This window comes from Aquarana catesbeiana, linkage group LG01, assembly GCF_042186555.1.
Source record: "Aquarana catesbeiana isolate 2022-GZ linkage group LG01, ASM4218655v1, whole genome shotgun sequence".
In the NCBI taxonomy this organism is placed as follows: Eukaryota; Metazoa; Chordata; class Amphibia; order Anura; family Ranidae; genus Aquarana; species Aquarana catesbeiana.
Window position 1 is genome coordinate 147837694 of NC_133324.1, and position 19870 is coordinate 147857563.

Consider the following 19870-nt stretch of genomic DNA (forward strand, 5'->3'; position numbering starts at 1 on the left):
ACTGGACCCCCATCACAGACTGGACCCCCCATCACAGACTGGACCCCCATCACAGACTGGACCCCCCATCACAGACTGGCCCCCAATCACAGACTGACTCCCCATTGCAGACTGACCCCCCATTGCAGACTGACCCCATCACAGACTGACCCCCCATCACAGACTGGCCCCCATCACAGACTGACCCCCCATCACAGACTTGCCCCCATCACAGGACTGACCCCCATGACAGGACTGACCCACCATCACAGACTGGCCCCCTATCGCAGACTAACCCCCCTTTACAGACTGGCCCCCATCGCAGACTGACCCCCATTACAGACTGACCCCCATTACAGACTGACCCACCATCACAGACTGGCCCCATCACAGACTGACCCCCCATCACAGACTGGCCCCCCTTCACAGACTGGCCCCCATCACAGGACTGACCCCCCATCACAGGTCTGACCCCCCCATCACAGACTGACCCCCATCGCAGATTGACCCCCCATCACAGACTGGCCCCCCTTCACAGAATGGCCCCCATCACAGGACTGACCCCCCATCACAGGTCTGACCCCCCATCACAGGTCTGACCCCCCATCACAGACTGACCCCCATCACAGACTGACCCCCATCCCAGACTGGCCCCCATCACAGACTGACCCCATCACAGGACTGATCCCATCACAGACTGGCCCCCCATCACAGACTAACCCCCCCATCACAGACTAACCCCCCATCACAGACTGGCCCCCCATCACAGGACTGACCCCCATCACAGGACTGACCCCCATCACAGAACTGACCCCCATCACAGACTGACCCCCCATCACAGGACTGGCCCCCATTACAGACTGGCCCCCATCACAGACTGGCCCCCCATCACAGACTGACCCCCCATTACAGACCCCCCTCGACAGTAGACTCCTGTCCTGCACAGCACTCCCCGCTCCCCACAGAGCCCTACCTTATTCACACAAGATGGAAAGTACGGCAGCCCTAGACAACGGGGGGGACTTTTCACATTAAAGGTGAGTGATTGATTGCTGGGACCGCCCCACTGCGTAGCAACCAATCACCTGCTTCTTAAATTAAAAAGTCCCGCCCTTTGTCCAGAGCGGCCGTGCTTCTCATCTTGAGTGAATAAGACAGGCAGTGTGAGGAGGGGCAGTGCAGCGATCCTATCGAAAGGACAAACCCATGCGCAGCGTGCCTGCCATGCTCTGAACATAGCAGCACAAGGCAGGCAGGTGAGTGGGCGGCGGGGAGAGGATATAGAGGCAATTTGGCGAGGCTGCGGTCCGGGTAGTATGGTTACTGGGGAAGGAACCCCATTTAGTGATGCCTGATCTATGAAATTAAATGCCCATGTAGACTTTGTTATGTAGGGGAGACAACTCAGCAAGTTGAAGCTGTAGTAAACTCCACTTCTAATCTTGTCCCTACAGGTAAGCTTATAATAAGGCTTGCCTGTAGATACAGTGAATATCTCCTAAACCTGCACCACTTACAAGATATTTACATGCGCAGCAGCCAGTGACGTCACCGGCTCATGCACACTGCGCTCTTAATGATCCATGATCGTGGCAGTGACATCATCATTTCTCAGCCATTCAAGTGGCCAGAGCCTGTGAACCTGGAAAGAAGACCAATGTACTAGTATGTGGTGCATTTTTAGCACATTTTGACATGAGGCAGGCAGGTGAGCCGGCGGCGGGGAGAGGACACAGAGGCAATTTGGCAAGGCTGCAGTCCAGGTAGTATGGCTACTGGGGAAGGAACCCCATTTAGTGATGCCTGATCTATGCAATTAAATGCCCATGTAGACTTTGTTATGTAGGGGAGACAACTCAGCAAGTTGAAGCTGTAGTAAACTCCACTTCTAATCTTGTCCCTACAGGTAAGCTTATAATAAGGCTTACCTGTAGATACAGTCAATATCTCCTAATCCTGCATCACTTACAAGATATTTACATGCGCAGCAGCCAGTGACGTCACCGGCTCATGCACACTGTGCTCTTAATGATCCATGATCGTGGCAGTGACATCATCATTTCTCAGCCATTCAAGTGGCCAGAGCCTGTGAACCTGGAAGGAATACCAATGTACTAGTATGTGGTGCATTTTTAGCACATTTTGACATGAGCTGGCATGGGGGGCAGTTTGTTTTCCTTTTCTTTTTTGGTCACAGTTTACCACCGCTTTAAAGAGAAAATTGCGAGGCACAAATATGCGATTAGGAATAAACGAGTGGAACAGCCTTTGGTACAGCATTTTGTTGAACCGGGACACTCAGTTAGATAGCCATATAGTTGTTCTGGTTGAAAAAAGACACAAGTCCATCCAGTTCAACAAACATGAAAAAAAAACACACACACACAAATAGAAAACGTCCATATACACTATTCTTTACCCACAGTTGATCCAGTGTCAGTGTGCCAATTAAAATATACTGTTATTTATTCAGTGCCCAAGCTTAAAAGTGCAGGTGACAGGGAATTGCTTCTTTAAAAAGAGGGAAGTCTTCTGGATTCACAAATTAAATAAATTGCATCCTCTTGGCTTGCACTGTGATTTTGATCTATATTTAAATTTCAATCCATGTATGGCCAGTTTAACACTGGTACATTTTGAACTGCACAATCGTGTTTAGACACCCTGCACAGCTCCTATATAACATGAAAGTGCAGGCTATGAAAATGGGGGTTAGATCTATATAATTGCATATCTATTTTTGTGTTCGGCTTTAAATTTTGAACTGAATATGCCAAACTAAAAAGAAAAATCTGCATTTGACTTTAAGTGATTTAAGCATATCTTTGTTTTCTTCAACCCCTTGTGACTGGAGGGTATTGATATCTGCATGCACTGATCAAATCTATCAGCGTCAGTGTGGATTGATTAACTTGAAATTAACTCTGACTAATTTGCATGACTAAATATTATACATCTCAAAATAATTTACAGAAACTCCTGGAATAGCATTAACATTCTCTGTGCTTCTCCTCCTGTTAGGATCTGGTGCATGTTCTGAGTTGGGAGTGGGTATTGGGGAAACCTGCTTTGAATGAGTTATCACTGTGCTGAACGCAGGCAGTGGAAAATGACATTTCTTCTGACACAAGTTGGAAGTTCCCTGTTTATTCCAAAATGGTTAACTTTTCCTGACAGTCTCCCTTTGCCTGAACAAAATTAGCTGCAAAAAAACAAAAAATGAAGATGTTTTAAAAAATAAAAACATACTAACCTAGGTCCCAGCTTTCTGGGAGCTACCCCTCACCACTGCCTTCTGGCACTCGAAATTCTTTGAGAATGCATTCCTGCAATGGGCTGGTGTCACTGGCATCCCTCAGAAGCGCTAGAAGCTGGGACCGAATTAAGTATCTTTTTTCTTTTTTCTCTGTTTTTTTTTAACATTTATATTTTTAAAGATTTTTTCTCATCTAATTTTTATGAATGGTGAGGGCTAACAGGTAATCAGGCACACAAGCATTTTTCATGTAAGATACACTTTAAAAAAAAACCTTAGTATGATTGTTGATTAAAGCGGTACTAAACTCAACATTAATTTTTTTGCATTGTGCCCCTGCAGGTTTATGCTATAATGTGCTAGTATGCATCATGTACTAGTACAGTATGACATCCCTCCAGTGCTCCACTGTCACTGCTACTTGAGTTATCATCTTTGCGCGGTCTTCCTTCTGTGTTTTCGCTCTCCAGCTTTTTGAATGCCTGGGGCACAATGACGTCTTTCCTGCGCATGCTGCAGCATAGTGCTCTCATAGCACACTCAGTGTGCCCTGAATGCAGAGAACACCATGCACTTGCAGTGACTTCATCAGCTGGAGCCTATGCGAATATCTCCTAAACTGCGCAAGTTTCGAAGATTTTCATTGTACCTACAGATTAGACTTATTATAAGCTTACCTATAGGTACGCGTTAAAAATGAGAATTTACTATCACTTAAAGGGAAATCAACTTAATATTAAATTGCAGTAAAATGTATTATTACAGGGGAAAGTGGAACAATACTGATAAACTGCAGTAGAATTGTTTAATAGAGGGCAATAACACATTAATAAGCAGTAATATAACTGTTAATAAAAGGTAAAGTACCTCAATATTATTAAACAATAATAGGATTGTAAATAAAGAGTAATGTGCCTCAAAATTATTTATCAGTAATAGAATTTTTAATAAAGGGGAAGGCTTCTCGATAGTGAAAAAAAAGTAATCAGTTTGTTAAAAAAGGGGAAAGTAGCTCAATAGTAATAATCTGTAATAAGATTGTTAATGAAGAAGAAGGTAACAGAATAGTAATAAACAGGAATATGATTGTTAATAATGGATAAAGTTGCAGAATAGTAATAAACAGTAATGGGATTTTTATTAAAGAGGGAAGTATTAAATAAATAAATATTTCTGCAGTAACAAGGTGTTTATTGTGCCGTTTATCAATTTTCCAGCAGTAAAATGAGCAAAAGCACAGAACTCCTGAAACAATCAGAAATGTCCCATCTGAATGAGAGTGGAATTTATCAGGACTGACTTTGAAAATAGGTTTTAGCATAATACCAAGAAAAATGAAAGACCAAACATGCTTAATAATTAGGAAGCAATCAACAAATTAGGAGAATGTCTGTTAAGCATTTAAAATAATGACCATAATCTTTGTCCAATTCCTACAATAGAAAATTTCATTTGATACCATCTGAACATTGGTGGACCCTAGTGTTTGCTTATTTTCAAGATGACCGCCATTATGAATTATAATTTTGTTTTGGCCAACAAGAATCGCCCAAAAGATAAATTGGTATTATATGCAGCAATCTCTTAATTCGTGCTTAACTAAGTGCTAAAAGTTAATTAATTGATTATAAATATGTGGGGTAGGTTATGCTGATTGAAATACTTTTCCACTCTGGATCTCAACGTTGGTGTTTACTACATAATTTTGGAATCAAATGAATCAATATGAATTGAAGTAGATGCTACTTTATAGCATATCCAAACATAAAGAGTAAATGTACACTGGGTTCTGCCCCATCCTCTGTACCAGATTTGTAAATGGTTATGCATGTCACAAAAAGGCAAAAATTGCAGTTTACACTGCCCAGCCTTCTATACCACCTACATTTCTAAGATGATACATTTTAGCACATGCTATGTAGGCAAAGGAAGCCCCCCCATTTATGTGGACCACTAAGAACTAATATACTGAAAATGAGTTGTTAAACCCATAAGTGTTCCTCTCTACTTTACCTTAGAGGGACAGTCCCTCCAATTGAGGTATAGTTAGAAGCTATGCATGGGTCAGAACAGTGTTTTTCTCCTCTAATTCTCTGTTTCCTTTGAATTATCTTGTATGCTCCAGGCTTGGTCATAGAGTATCAGCGGTGTGCAAAAGCATTTTAAAAGTTTGGTATAGGGATCGGGCAGAATTCAGGGTGTGTAAAGCTGCACTTGCATTCATTTACATTTATTTATTTAATAATAGAAATCAAAAATGTTCACAATTTTATATACTACAATACACATTTTTGTACTTTTTGTTTCATTAGTACAGCGGATAAATAGAAGTTGGAAGTCTATGAAGGACTCATTTAGAAGAGAACTGCAAGCAAAAGAGAAGAAGCTAGGAGTGGGGCAGGGTCATCAACTAGACGCAGATACATGTACCGGGAGCAGCTCCAGTTTCTTCTTCCTATGACGGAACATCGTCCGTAAGTAGACTTTTGTTGTAATATCTCTCTTGAAACAGGGGAAGATACCTAGTTATTCAGAAGCTGGTGTAAGGAACACTCTCCCCAGTCTCAAAATGTTGGTTCAGATTCAGAGATATCTTCCCTACTTTAGGGTCCATGCACATTAGGCTTAAAAAAAAAAAAAAAAAAAAAAAAAAAAAATTCTACAGGTTACATAGTAAGGTTGAATAAAGACACCAGTCCATCCTGAGTGAGTGTGGGTGCATGTCTAATATCCCTGTACATTGTGTCTCATTAAGATGCTCATCTATTATATTATTATTTATTTAAGGTACCTATATAGCGCTGTCAATTTACGCAGCGCTCTACACATACATCGCATACTCACATCGGTCCCTACCCTCAAGGAGCCCACAATCCAAGGTCCCCAACTCACATTCATATACTAGGGCCAATTTTGGACAGAAGCCAATTAACCTACCAGCATGTCTTTGGAGTGTGGGAGGAAACCGGAGTACCCGGAGGAAACCCACGCAGGCACAGGGAGAACATGCAAACTCCAGGCAGGTAGTGTAGTGGTTGGAATTCAAACCAGTGACCCTTTTTACTGCTAGGCGAGAGTGCTACCCACTACACCACTGTGCCGCCCGATGTTGTAGGTGTTTTGTTTTTTTGCCTGTAAAAGCAGCTCAATGTTATCCTATGTGTCCATGCACATTAGGACGTTTAGAGGCATATTTTAAACTCAATGTTTTTAGAGGAAGAAGAAAAAACTTTCTGTTTTGTGTTTTTGAGAGGAGTTTTTTGGTAGAAAAAAACCTCCAAACGCTTCTAAACACCTGTACTAAAATGCTCTATATAAATGTTTTTTTCTGCCAAAACTGACTTATTTTTTTTATATACCCAGTGTGCATCGATCCTAAAAGTGTTACTAAACCCAGGACCCTGCATTCACTATATCTGGTCTCCCACAGTACACAGAACATGGAAATGCAATTATTTTAGTAAAAATAAACTGCAAAAATACCTTTTCTCATCAGTAGTTAGAGCAGTCTTGTGATTTATATCAGTGTCTGGTTAGATAGTACTATAAATACGAAAAGAAAACATAGTTGAGACAAATGTGTGCTCATTCCCCCATTTATGATGTGATCCTCTAACTTAAATATGTCAGAGCACTACTTGTGGGAACTGAGCGGAAAGTTATATACGTTGAGCAAAATTATAAACGTAACACTTTTGTGTTTGGCCCTATTTATCATGAGCACTTTTCCTTTGCCGAGATAATTCACATACCTCACAGGTGTGGCATATCAAGATGCTGATTAGATATTATTGCACAGGTGTGCCTTAGGCTGACCACAATAAAAGGCCTCTCTAAAATGTGCAGTTTTATCACACAGCACAATGCCACAGATGTCGTAAGTTTTGAGGGAGCGTGCAATTGGCATGCTGACTGCAGGGATGTCCACCAGAGCTGTTGACCTTGAATTGAATATTTATTTCTCTACCATAAGCCTTCTCCAAAGGCGTTTCAGAAAATTTGGCAGTACATCCAAGCGGCCTCACAACCGCAGACCACGTGTAACCCCACCTCCAGGATTGTCTAAGATCAGCCACCCGGACAGCTGCTGCAACAATTGGTTGCATAGCCAAAGAATTTCTGCACAAACTGTCAGAAACTGTCTCAGGGAAGCTCATCTGCATGCTCGTCGTCCTCATCGGGGTCTCGACCTGACTGCAGTTATTCGTCGTAACCAACTTGAGTGGGCAAATGCTCACATTTGATGGCAACTGGCACTTTGGAGAGGTGTTCTCTTCACAGATGAATAATGGTTTTCACTGTCAAGGGCAGATGGCAGACATTGTGTATGGCGTTGTGTGGGTGAGTGTTTTGCTGATGTCAACGCTGTGGATCGAGTGACCCATAGTGGCGGTGGGGTTATGGCATGGGCAGGCGTATACTATGGACAAAGAACAGAGGTGCATTTTATTTCTGGCATTTTGAATGCACAGAGATACCGTGACGAGATCCTGAAGCCCATTGTTGTGCCATTCATCCATGACCATCACCTCATGTTGCAACATGATAATGCACGGCCCCATGTTGCAAGGATCTGTACAAAATTCCTGGAAGCTGAAAACATCCCCATTCATGCTTGGCCAGCATACTCACCGGACATGTCACCCATTGAGCATGTTTGGAATGCTCTGGATCTGCATATACGACAACTTGTTCCATTTCCTGCCAATATCCAGCAACTTCACACAGCCATTGAAGAGGAATGGACCAACATTCCACAGGCCACAATCAACAACCTGATCAACTCTATGTGAAGGAGGTGTGTTGCACTGCATGAGGCAAATGGTGGTCACACCAGATACTGACTGGTTTTCAGACCCCCTGACCCCCGACCCCCCACCCCCCAATATAGTAAAACTGCACATTTTAGAGTGGCCTTTTATTGTGGCCAGCCTAAGGCACACCTGTGCAATAATCAGCATCTTGATATGCCACACCTGTGAGGTGGATGGATTATCTCAGCAAAGGAGAAGTACTCACTAATACAGATTGAGGCTGGGTTCACACTGGTCCGACAAACGCTCCGACATTGGGAGCTCATGTCGCATGACGTGTGAAATTTAATGTTTCCCTATGGGAGCCGTCCTAACTGGTCCGACACAAGTCGTTCCGACTTTAGAAATGCTCCCTGTACTACTTTGGTCCGACTTTGATCCTACTTCAGTCTATTGACTATCATTGAAGTCGGATCAAAGTCGGATCGCCGTCTTGCATGATCCGACTTTGGCACGCGACTTGTGCTCAGATGTTCTTGAGGGGGAACTCCGCGCCAAATTTTAAATAAAAAACCGGCATGGGTTCCCCCTCCAAGAGCATACCAGGCCCTTGGGTCTGGTATGGACCTTGAGGGGAACCCCCTACGCCGATAAAAACGGCGTGGGGGTCCCCCCCAATCCATACCAGACCCTTATCCGAGCACGCAGCCCGGCCGGACAGGAATGGGGGTGGGGACGAGCGAGCGCCCCCCCCCTCCTGAGCCGTACCAGGCCGCATGCCCTCAACATGGGGGGTTGGTGCTTTGGGGGAGGGGGCGCGCTGCGGCCCCCCACCCCAAAGCACCTTGTCCCCATGTTGATGAGGACAAGGGCCTCTTCCCGACAACCCTGGCCGTTGGTTGTCGGGGTCTGCGGGCGGGGGGCTTATCGGAATCCGGGAGCCCCCTTTAATAAGGGAGCCCCCAGATCCCGGCCCCCCACCCTATGTGAATGAGTATGGGGTACAGCGTACCCCTACCCATTCACCTAGGAAAAAAGTGTCAATTTAAAAAAAAAACACTACACAGATTTTTAAAGCATTTTATTAGACAGCTCCGGGGGTCTTCTTCCGACTTCGGGGGTCTCTCCGGTTCTTCTGCCGGGCTCCTCCGCTCTCTTCTGCTCTTTTGCCGCTCTTTTGCTAAAGCGGAGGAGCCCGGTCTTCAATCTTCTGCCTTCTGCCTTCTGCCCTCTTCTCCTGATGTTGACACGACGCTCTCTGGGGCTAGAATGCTCTCTGTGCGCTCTGCTCTGACTTATATAGGCGGTGACCCCGCCCCCTTATGCCGTCACAGTCCCTGGGCATGCTGGGACTGTGACGTTTTAGGGGGCGTGGTCATCGGGTGATGACCACGCCCCCTAAAACGTCACAGTCCCAGCATGCCCAGGGACTGTGACGGCATAAGGGGGCGGGGTCACCGCCTATATAAGTCAGAGCAGAGCGCACAGAGAGCATTCTAGCCCCAGAGAGCGTCGTGTCAACATCAGGAGAAGAGGGCAGAAGGCAGAAGGCAGAAGGCAGAAGGCAGAAGATTGAAGACCGGGCTCCTCCGCTTTAGCAAAAGAGCGGCAAAAGAGCAGAAGAGAGCGGAGGAGCCCGGCAGAAGAACCGGAGAGACCCCCGAAGTCGGAAGAAGACCCCCGGAGCTGTCTAATAAAATGCTTTAAAAATCTGTGTAGTGTTTTTTTTTAAATTGACACTTTTTTCCTAGGTGAATGGGTAGGGGTACGCTGTACCCCATACTCATTCACATAGGGTGGGGGGCCGGGATCTGGGGGCTCCCTTATTAAAGGGGTTCCCGGATTCCGATAAGCCCCCCGCCCGCAGACCCCGACAACCAACGGCCAGGGTTGTCGGGAAGAGGCCCTTGTCCTCATCGACATGGGGACAAGGTGCTTTGGGGTGGGGGGGCCGCAGCGCGCCCCCCTCCCCCAAGGCACCACCCCCCATGTTGAGGGCATGCGGCCTGGTACGGTTCAGGAGGGGGGGGGGCGCTCGCTCGTCCCCACCCCCATTCCTGTCCGGCCGGGCTGCGTGCTCGGATAAGGGTCTGGTATGGATTGGGGGCGACCCCCCACGCCGTTTTTTCGGCGTAGGGGGTTCCCCTCAAGGTCCATACCAGACCCAAGGGCCTGGTATGCCTCTGGAGGGGGAACCCATGCCGGTTTTTTATTTAAAATTTGGCGCGGAGTTCCCCCCTAAAGATTCATACCAAACACAGTGCCGGCATTGGCGGGGATCCAAGTCGGATCCCCGTTCATTGAAAGTCGGACACATGCCGGCTTCATGTCGCAGGGCAAAGTCGGATCCAAAGTAGGACGGCTGTCGTGTCGCACCAGTGTGAACCCAGCCTGAGACTGATTTGTGAACGATATTTGAGAGAAATAGGCCTTTTGTGTACATAGAAAAAGTCGTAGATCTTTAAGTTCAGCTCATAATAAATAGGGGCAAACACAAAAGTGTTGCGTTTATAATTTTGCTCAGTGTATAAGGATCACAGAGAAACCACACTATTTATCAAAGGTAAACTTTATTCCAAAATGCACAAAAAAACAAAATATGAATTTTGGAATAAAGTTTACCTTTGATAAATAGTGTGGTTGCTCTGCCATCCTCATATATAACTTTCCTTTCAGTGGTCTTTCCCACAAGTAGTGCTTAGATAGTACTACAACCTTATTGAAGAGGAGTCACTTGACCAGGAAGGAAAGCAAACTACAGAAGCAGAAGCCAGACAGTGTTTAACAACAATACAATACCCCCTTCCTGCCCAGGCCAGCTTTCAGCGCTGTCAAACTTTGAAGGACAACTTTGCGTTCGTGCACTGCTGTACCCAAATTAATTTTTTTTTAGACGGATAGAGCTTTCTTTTGGTGGTATTTAATCACCACTGGGTTTTTTAAATCAGTGATTGTTCTCCTTCACTGATGTGCGCTAATGAGGCTGCACTGATGGGCACTGATGAGACGGCACTGAAGGGCACTGATGAGGAGGCACTGACATGCAGCAATGATGGGCACTGATAGGTGGCACTGATATGCAGCACTGATGAGCACTGATAGACAGCACTGATGGGTACTGATGGATGGCTCTGATAGGAGGCACTGATGGGCAGTTACTGATGGGCACTGAAAGGCAGCACTGATCGTCATCACTAATGGGTACTGATTGACATCACTGATGGGCACTGACTGGCATCACTGCTTGGCACAGTTGGGGCTGCACTGATAATCAGTGCCCTAATTATCTGTGCAGATCTCCCCTGTGAGGAAATGCCTCTGTTTGTCTCTCCTCTCCTCACACTCTGTCAGTGCAAGGAGAGGAAAGCTGATAACGGGAATTCCTTGTTTACATGTGATCAGCTGTGATTGGATACAGCTGATCACATGGGTAAAGATCCATGTCATCGGCTCTTTACTGAGATCGGGGAGTGCGGCATATTGGGTAAGTAAAGCATGTTTATCTTGAAAATATTGATGCCCTTGTGCTTAACTCTTAAGCCTCATACACACGATCTGATTGTTGGCTGGGGATTGTCTGTTGACAGACCGTTGTCCTAAAATCAGACTGTTAGTACGTTCCTTCAGACAATTGTTGTCCAACTTTCGGCCAACAAATGTTGGATGGTAGGCTAGTACATGTTCGGCAGACAAGGGTCTGTTGTCTGATTTTCATATCATCTGTACACAAGTCCATCACACAAAAGTCAAAAGTACAAACACGCATGATCGGAAGCAAGGAATGAGCTGCAAGCGGTCGGTCTTGTAAACTAGTGTTTGTAAAGGACAATTAACATTCGTGACACTGCGAATTATGAAATGTCGAAATGCAGTGCACATTCTCTTCTTTAATGGGATAGAAGAGCTGCTTTGCTGGTGATACTGATGGAGTTATGCCAAACGTATTTTAAAAGGCATTTGTTTTCTAGTGATATCAGGAATAATATTATTATGTTTGTTGTTTTATTTTTTGGGCAAGTTACCACAACACCATAATCCCTGAGTTTTTAACCGCTTGCCGACCGCCGCACGAACATTTACGTTGGCAGAATGGCACGGACAGGCAAATGGGCGTACAGGTACGTCCCTTTAAATTTGCTGCTATGTGGTCGCGCAACCCTGCCACAAGCTTCGTGAGTGTGATCGCAGGTCCCGTGGACTCGATGTCCGCGGGGATACCCTCGATCGTCTCATGGAGAGGAAGAACGGGGAAATGCTGATGTAAACAAGCATTTCCCTGTTCTGCTTAGTGACACTGACACTGATCACAGCTCCCTGTGATCGGGAGTGGTGATCAGTGTCGTGTCACACGTAGCACATCCTCCACACAGTTAGAATCACTCCCTAGGACACACTTAACCCCTGCAGCGCACCCCTCCTGGTTAAACCCTTCACTGCCAGTCACATTTCCACATTACACAGTCACATTTACACAGTAATCAATGCATTTTTAATCGCACTGATCGCTGTATAAATGTGAATGGTCCCAAAATGGAGCCAAAAGTGTCCGATCTGTCCACCATAATGTCGCAGTCATGATAAAAATTGCTGATCGCCGCCATTACTAGTAAAAAAAAAAATATTTAAAATGCCATAAAACTATCCCCTATTTTGTAGACGCTATAACTTTTGCGCAAACCAATCAATAAATGCTTATTGCGATTTTTTTTTACCAAAAATATATAGAAGAATACGTATCGGCCTAAACTAAGGAAAAAAATGTTTTTTGATTTTTTTGGGGGATATTTATTATAGCAAAAAGTAAAAAATATTGCTTTTTTTCAAAATTGTCGCTCTTTTTTTGTTTATAGCACAAACAATAAAAACCTCAGGGGTGATCAAATACCACTAAAGGAAAGCTCTATTTCTGGGGAAAAAAGGACGTCAATTTTGTTTGGGAGCCACGTCGCACAACCGCGCAATTGTCAATTAAAGCGACGCAGTTCTGAATCTCAAAAAAACGCTCTGGTCTTTGGCCAGCCAATGGCTGGGGCTCAAGTGGTTAAGATCAAAGATACAACTATGTTAGTGTCCCTTGTTAATTTTACATTGTGTTTTTTAAAATGTAACTGCCTACTCCCAAACTGTCATTTAAAGTAAAACATATAGCCAAGTATTATTCTACACAATTTTTTTATTGTGCAGAAAAAAATTAAGCAAATTAAATTAGAGATGCTATCTGTCATTCAAATACAAAGAACTTAACCAAGTGCATTCTATGCATACACAAATATAGAAAATATAACAAATAAAATCATTATAACAAACAAAAAAGGAAATTAGTAAGTGGTGAAGAGGTGAAAATCCCCAGTCCAGCGGGCTTGTTGGGGGTCTTCTAACTGGTATTGCCACTGACCGCCATGTTGCTGTGGTGGGTGGGGTGGCTGTGGAGGTGGTGGATGTGGGGCCACAAAATCACACAGGTGTGTGTTTTCTGAAATTTGCACACCTGCTCCTTTGCTCACCGTCCATCTCCCTTAATTTATTGCCCGTCACCACGGCAAATCCCTCAGCCTCATCTGGGTCTGTCCGGAGGGCAGTAGTGGCCTGTATGAGGAAGGCAGCAGTGGCCTCCTACAGATTCCTGCTCTTCCTGGTCCTTTTAGCAGGAGGGCGTAGGGGAGGGATCTGTGACTCCGACTGGCTGCTGACCGCTGGCTCCTCCAGACTGACACTTTCCTGTGTATGAAAATAGGACATAATTAGAATCTTTTTTAGGGTTTGGTCATCAATCACACACAATTTTGATCTCTTCACTGTTGCAAATTGAATGTGGACAAATAGAAAAGACTATAATTCTGACCCCAGCATTTTTAATTCTTGTTCAAATCATTTTTGGTCACTACTGTCTATTGATATGGAAACCACTTTGTTAAGGCAGAAATATTTTAACAATAATGTCTAGTTATCATCATTGTATTTTTGGATACAAATATGTTCAACAATGCTATACCTGGGTCAAGCTGGGCTCCTCCACATCTTATTCGTGTGCAGCAGGACCCGTGTGGAACCCAGGAGCTGTGGCCTCAGCAGATGTTGAAGGGAGTGTAGACAGCGATGGCCTGGGTTCTGTCTGTTCAGTCAAAAACTGCAGGCTGTGGTAATGCCACAGCCTGGGGACATATATGTCATCTGCTGCTGCTCCAGATCCCTCTGAGTCCATGACCTTGTTGAGCTCCCTTTTAAAAGTACTCCTCCGGTTTGATATTTTTGTTCTTCACATAGTTGATGTCTGCCCTGGGGTACACTGGTTTCACCAACTCGAGCAGTTTCTAATAAAGCTGCCTTCCTCAATATTTTATTGGAGTAGTCTCTGCTCTTGACCTTCCAGAGACAGGGCAGCTCCCAGTACAGGTCAATGAATTGGGGTAGAAAATCAGGCGCAGTAAATTTATAAGTCATGATAAATTATATAATGGCTGCAAGGCAGAACACAAGACAAACCATAATGTCTGGCTTAACTCATAAGCTGGTCTCAATATAGGCCTCAATCTAAGCAGTATGGGCCACTAACCACCTATGCCCCAATTTCCAATTGTACCTTCTTTTTATGGCTCCTTTCTGGCGTTGGCGATTGTTCGTCCTCCACTCCAAGATCGTTCCTACGGCTGTTCCATCGACTGTGCGTTCTGGCTTTATATACACTGCGCATGCCTGAAACTCCGCTCTCAGTGCGTCATGACGCTGGGGCGTGACCCTCTCTCTTCTGCATGCAACACACACGGCGGAACATTTGGGAGGGACAATATGGCGGATTCTGCAGATTCATGGCAGCTCCCCGGTGGTGGAGTTCATAGGAGGCACAAAGCAACCTCCACGAGCAAAGGTGAGATGGTGGAGATGGTGCACATCCTAGAGAAGCACGATTACGACTGCAAGCTGTGCAATTATGAAAGGCCCAACAGCCGAAAGGACATCATTTTGGAGAAGGTCATCGCCGTTTTTCAGAGTGAATTTTCGGTGGAACAATCAAAAGGCCAAATCCAAAAACGATGGTCTGATCTCAAACACCGTGAACAAGACCAGGTGCAGTACACACATCAGATCATAAAAAAAAGTAAGCAATATTTGGTTCTAACCAATATGTATATGTGTAAATTAGCTGTGTATATATGTTCTTTCTCCAAGTAGCTCTAGAGATTTATATATAAGGTTTTCTATAATCTTTGTATGACTTGGTATACTAAAGATGAAGGGAAATATAAAGCAGATATGAACATTCTTATTTGGTCATGTTTCTGGACATTTCTTCATTTTTTTCTCTTCTTTCAACAGGGAGGCACCAAAAAAGGAGGCTCCAGCCAAGCCACCACAAGGAATGAAGGGAGGCTTCCCTCACTCGGGCCCCAACAGGGAAGGCAACAAGGCCATCTTCCCCCCAAAAACGTAAGTGACAACTTCAAACACACTCATTTAGCCACCGACAGAAGTATTTCTAGGTGGGCCAAAGGCCATGGGCTTAGGGCAGAACTTAAGGGGTAAAGAACACTTTCTGGTTGCTGCCTGGCTCATCAGTGCCCATTAATGCAGCCTTGCCGGTGTAGACATGAGTAGAGGAGAGGCCCCGGGAATCACAGTCACACAGAGTCACGCCTGCTAGGATGATCATCATATATCCCCTATCCCATAGGAGACAAGAGGGGTTAGGGGCAACTGCTGGACTTTTTAAATGTTGGCACTTGTCCAATGTTTGCCTTCTGTAAAACGATACCATCTTCCCTTTTCTATGCATTTATCACAGAAAAACAACCAGAGTGCAGCATGGTGGAGTCCACTAGTAAGGAGCAAACATTGACATCAGACCAAGTGCAAGGGTGGTCAACTAATGTAGCAAAATGGATGCGAGAAACAGATGGGGCTTGAGGTGGCTTAATGAATGGTGTATTGTTTCATTTAGAGGAAAGCGAGTGTGGTGAGCTCATCCAGGATGTTTGTTTGGAGCCATGGGAGCTGACTCCTGGACCCAGCACAGACCTTGCCATTGTGGATGCCAAGTCCCCTGATGTGAGCCACACTGAGGGCCAAAGCGACCCAGAAGAGGAAGAAAGTATTCGGGAGCCTCTTGTTTGTGCAAGTAAGTTTTCTTGGAATCTGGCTTCAAATGTGTATACATGTGGTGTTTAGATGTCCAAACAAAACACCCACTCCACACATTAGCAAAGTATGTAGTGCATTAACATTAGCATGGAGAAGGAAGGAGCTGGCAGTGTTGCTAGGTATGCGAGTTTTGGAGACCCAGGCACCAGGGTCAAGATTACAGAGTAGTTGCAGCGTGTACATTCCTAGTAGTATAGGTGTCTAAAGGGCAAGCAGGTTGTAAGCAACAATAGACTGGGTAGGTAAGTATTTACGGAATTTGACTAGTAACTTGACCATAACTCACAATGTTCCTCAGCCACTTGACCATCGTTCCCTTAATACTTTTTACTCTTCTAACTAGGTCATGATCTTCCACAATGCACTATTGGCAGAATGAGTGCAGATATGTTGAATTGGTTGAAGGATCTGGAGCAAATCAAGGAGGCTGCCACTGCTTTACAGCAAAGAATCAGAGATTTTGTGGACATGCTTGCCAAATTTTAATTTCCTCTTGCCTGTTCTGAAGTTTTTTGTTCCACTTGTTGGCTCCTGTTTACCCTTTTAATATTTACAATGTTTTTAGGATTTTGAAATGTGAAAGTTTAGGGACTGAACAGAAAGTGTTTCTCCACTTCACTCCTCTAGGTGCACCACCAGGTCATGTTTTCTGTATTTTCCTCTGTCTAAAAACACTGTGCGAATTACTAACAGTGAACATGACAACATCACCTGTGCCAAATTCTACAGGTATAGAAAACATGACCTGGGTTTGCATCTTGAGGAGGAGAGTTGGGAAACCCTGCCCTAACTAATGTGAATTGTAATGTTTTTTAAGAATATAAAATCCCAAATTTGAAGGTTCCCCCAAATTGTGCCTTAACATTCTTATTTCCATCATGATCCCATGATCCCATGCCTAAAATGTGTGTATTTCCATACATCTAGTTTGCAAAAAGCCCCAAAACACACAGTGTGTCAACATGTGCTATCTACCATCACTAGGTATCAATGGACGCGTTTTGGGGGTGCAACCCCTTCCTCATAACTAAAGTAGCTCAGAAGAAGGGGTTGCCCCCCCCGAAACACATCCATTGATACCCTGGAATGGGAGATAGCACATGTTGACACACTGTGTGTTTTGTGGGTTTAAAAAAAAGATGTTGGTAACTACACACATTTGCGGCATGGGATCATAAGGGAAATTTAAATGTTATGCCTCTACGTGTACGTGGCTTCAAATTTTGGCTTTTAGAGGGGTGAGATCACCCCATATGAGGAAGGCAACATCCACACAGTCTTGGGATACTAATGTCTCATTTGGCTTTCACTTTACCAAAATCAAACTTTGTCAGTTCCTGAGTTTGGGATGTGTATCTAATGTTTTAGAACATGCCTGTTTAGCCCCCAAAAAGGAGAAATAATGCAAAACATACATGTTATACACCAAGATGTTGGTTTGTTTTAAAACCTTAAAATGCACATATAAATGTGCTTTGAGTAAAATGTTTTTAATAAACAATGTGTGGCTTAATGCTCCAGTGCTCCAGTGTATTTGTTAAGTTGTTGTAGTTACAGTGACAATGTGCTCTTAAATGTGGCCAACTCCTGCAATTTTTAGTCCTCAAAAAAATTATAAGAGTTGAAAAGGCATAATGTTTTTGAACTTCATGCATTAGATCCATTAAGAACAAAAACATTGTGTGTGTGTAAAAGACCCACAGCACACCATAATAGTTAGCTGAAGAAGATATTGTCACCTCATGTAGCAAATAAGTTACATTTGCACTATTGAAGCAAGTAGCAAAAATAAAGCCCATTTGTGAACATATTAGACAGATAAGAAACACAGACAACAGTAGTTCAAGTGAAATATGAGTTTATGATCTCAAAATAATCCTAGGCATGATCAGCTACAATTTTTGCTGCCAAGCCACTGCCCCTCTACACACAAAATAATCAAGGTATTTCTGCTGTAAATCTCTGGCAATTTGTGAAGGCAATCCAGCATGGCCATTTTCAATAGGCATCAGCATGCCCACAGATGGCCGAGCTGCAGCCTCTTCAGCTGGGCCTGCCACTGCAGGGTCCACATCACTTGGCAGTGAGGCAAGTTAGCTGGTAGCATTCCTCCTTAAAAAATTATGTAAAATACAACAGCACAGGACCACATGGTTGATCTTGTAGAGTGCCAGGTTGATTGGAGTCAAAAAATAGCCTGAAACGACTTGATAGGATGCCGAAATGGCTTAATCAGATATTCCCCTAGAGCAAAGGCTTCACCTGCAACAAAAACAAAATTGAGGCCCTCAACATTCTCCTCAGCAGGGGGCAAGTTTAAGGTGCCATTCTGGAGCCGCTTGTAGAACTCTGTCTGCATAATCACTCCTCCATCAGAGTTGCGGCCATTCTTCCCAACATCCAGATACAAAAACTCATAGTTGTCAGACACTACAGCTAGCATGACTGTGCTGCAAAAGCCCTTATAATTAAAATAATATGAGGCAGAGTTGGATGGTGGGACAATCTGGACATGCTTGCTATCAATAGCACCACCACAGTTGGGAAAATCCCACTGATGGTGTAACTGGGCTGCAAGGCCTGCCATTGCTCTGGGTTGGAAGGAAACTGCGGATTAAAAAATAAATGAATACTACTTCTGCACATAACATTGCAAGCAGATTTGACACAAACATGCTTAGCCAACATAAGGATAAAACTTAAATGAGTATTTAAAGACAAAAGTGTAAGGTCAGCTTATCTGAATCATCACCCATTAGCAAAATTTTAGGGTGGGGAGAGGTAATGGGTAGATGTTTTGGACAGGTAACCCTCTCCACTTCCATGAGAGCTGTTTGCATAAATAATCTGTGATACTTTGGCCAGCCCCTCCATACTTACACTATTGGCAGCCCAGTGGACAGGTAAGAAGTGTCATAATCTAAAAAAACTGGATACACACTGTCCAAATTGCAGCACATATGGACATTCTGAAATAAACTATCAATGTAATAGGAGACAAAAACTTTCTACATTACAATTTGTAGGTAATCAGGCAGGCCCTTGCATTACATGGTTTGGTGAATCTGTACAGAAATATGAACACAAAAGAGGGATAGTGTGTATGGGTTTTGCAAAGTCAGCATTTTGGGGGGGAGGGTTCCAAATGAGTTTGGGCCCCAAAAAATGGTCTCTTGCACTCTGCCTGAATTTGAGGACAACAATAACATTTGTACACATTTTAGGGGTTATTTAGGGTAAGCTCCAAAATGTAGCTGACAAAAAACATTGTTAAGTTACTAGGCTAGGTGTGTATGGGCCCAGGATAGTATGCTGGGGAAGTTAGTTATGGAAAATATGCATGTAGGCCAAAAAAGGAGCAGAAAAAGCTTACAGCATGCATGAGGACAAAGAGGACATTCACAGCATATTCCAATATTGATAATTATGTAATCAACAAATTAATCCAATACATTAGCAAACATTAATATATAGAATGTGATCTTAAAGGTAAAAACGTACCCCAATATAGTTCTTCTGCAGGACTTGAATAATGGCTGAGCAGGTCTCTGAAATAATGAGTCCCAGAGCCTGGGGGGAGATCCCAGTGGTAAACTTGAGGTCCTGGAGACTTCTCCCCATTGCCAAGTATCGCAAGGTGGCTATGAGCCTTTGCTCTGGAGTGATGACAAGCCACATGCATGTGTCCTGCTTCTTAATATAGGGGGTCACCAATGTTGGTGAAAGCAGAGGTCCATCATCTGGA

At 44.2% G+C, this 19870-nt stretch overlaps 1 protein-coding gene across 5 annotated transcripts in view; it reads left to right on the plus strand.

The window, feature by feature from the left end:
* Positions 1-19870, plus strand: part of LOC141135725 (V-type proton ATPase subunit S1-like protein) — a 101375-nt gene that overhangs the window by 32431 nt on the left and 49074 nt on the right. For 3 of the 5 annotated variants that reach the window (XM_073624455.1, XM_073624456.1, XM_073624457.1), the window contains exon 2: positions 5548-5709. The exons of the other annotated variants lie outside the window; for them this stretch is intronic. Coding sequence is in view for 1 of the 3 variants with exons in the window: in XM_073624456.1 (XP_073480557.1) it covers positions 5660-5709 (50 nt within the window). In the remaining 2 variants the exon portion in view is untranslated. The remainder of the gene's footprint in view (positions 1-5547; positions 5710-19870) is intronic. 5 annotated transcript variants of the gene reach the window in all.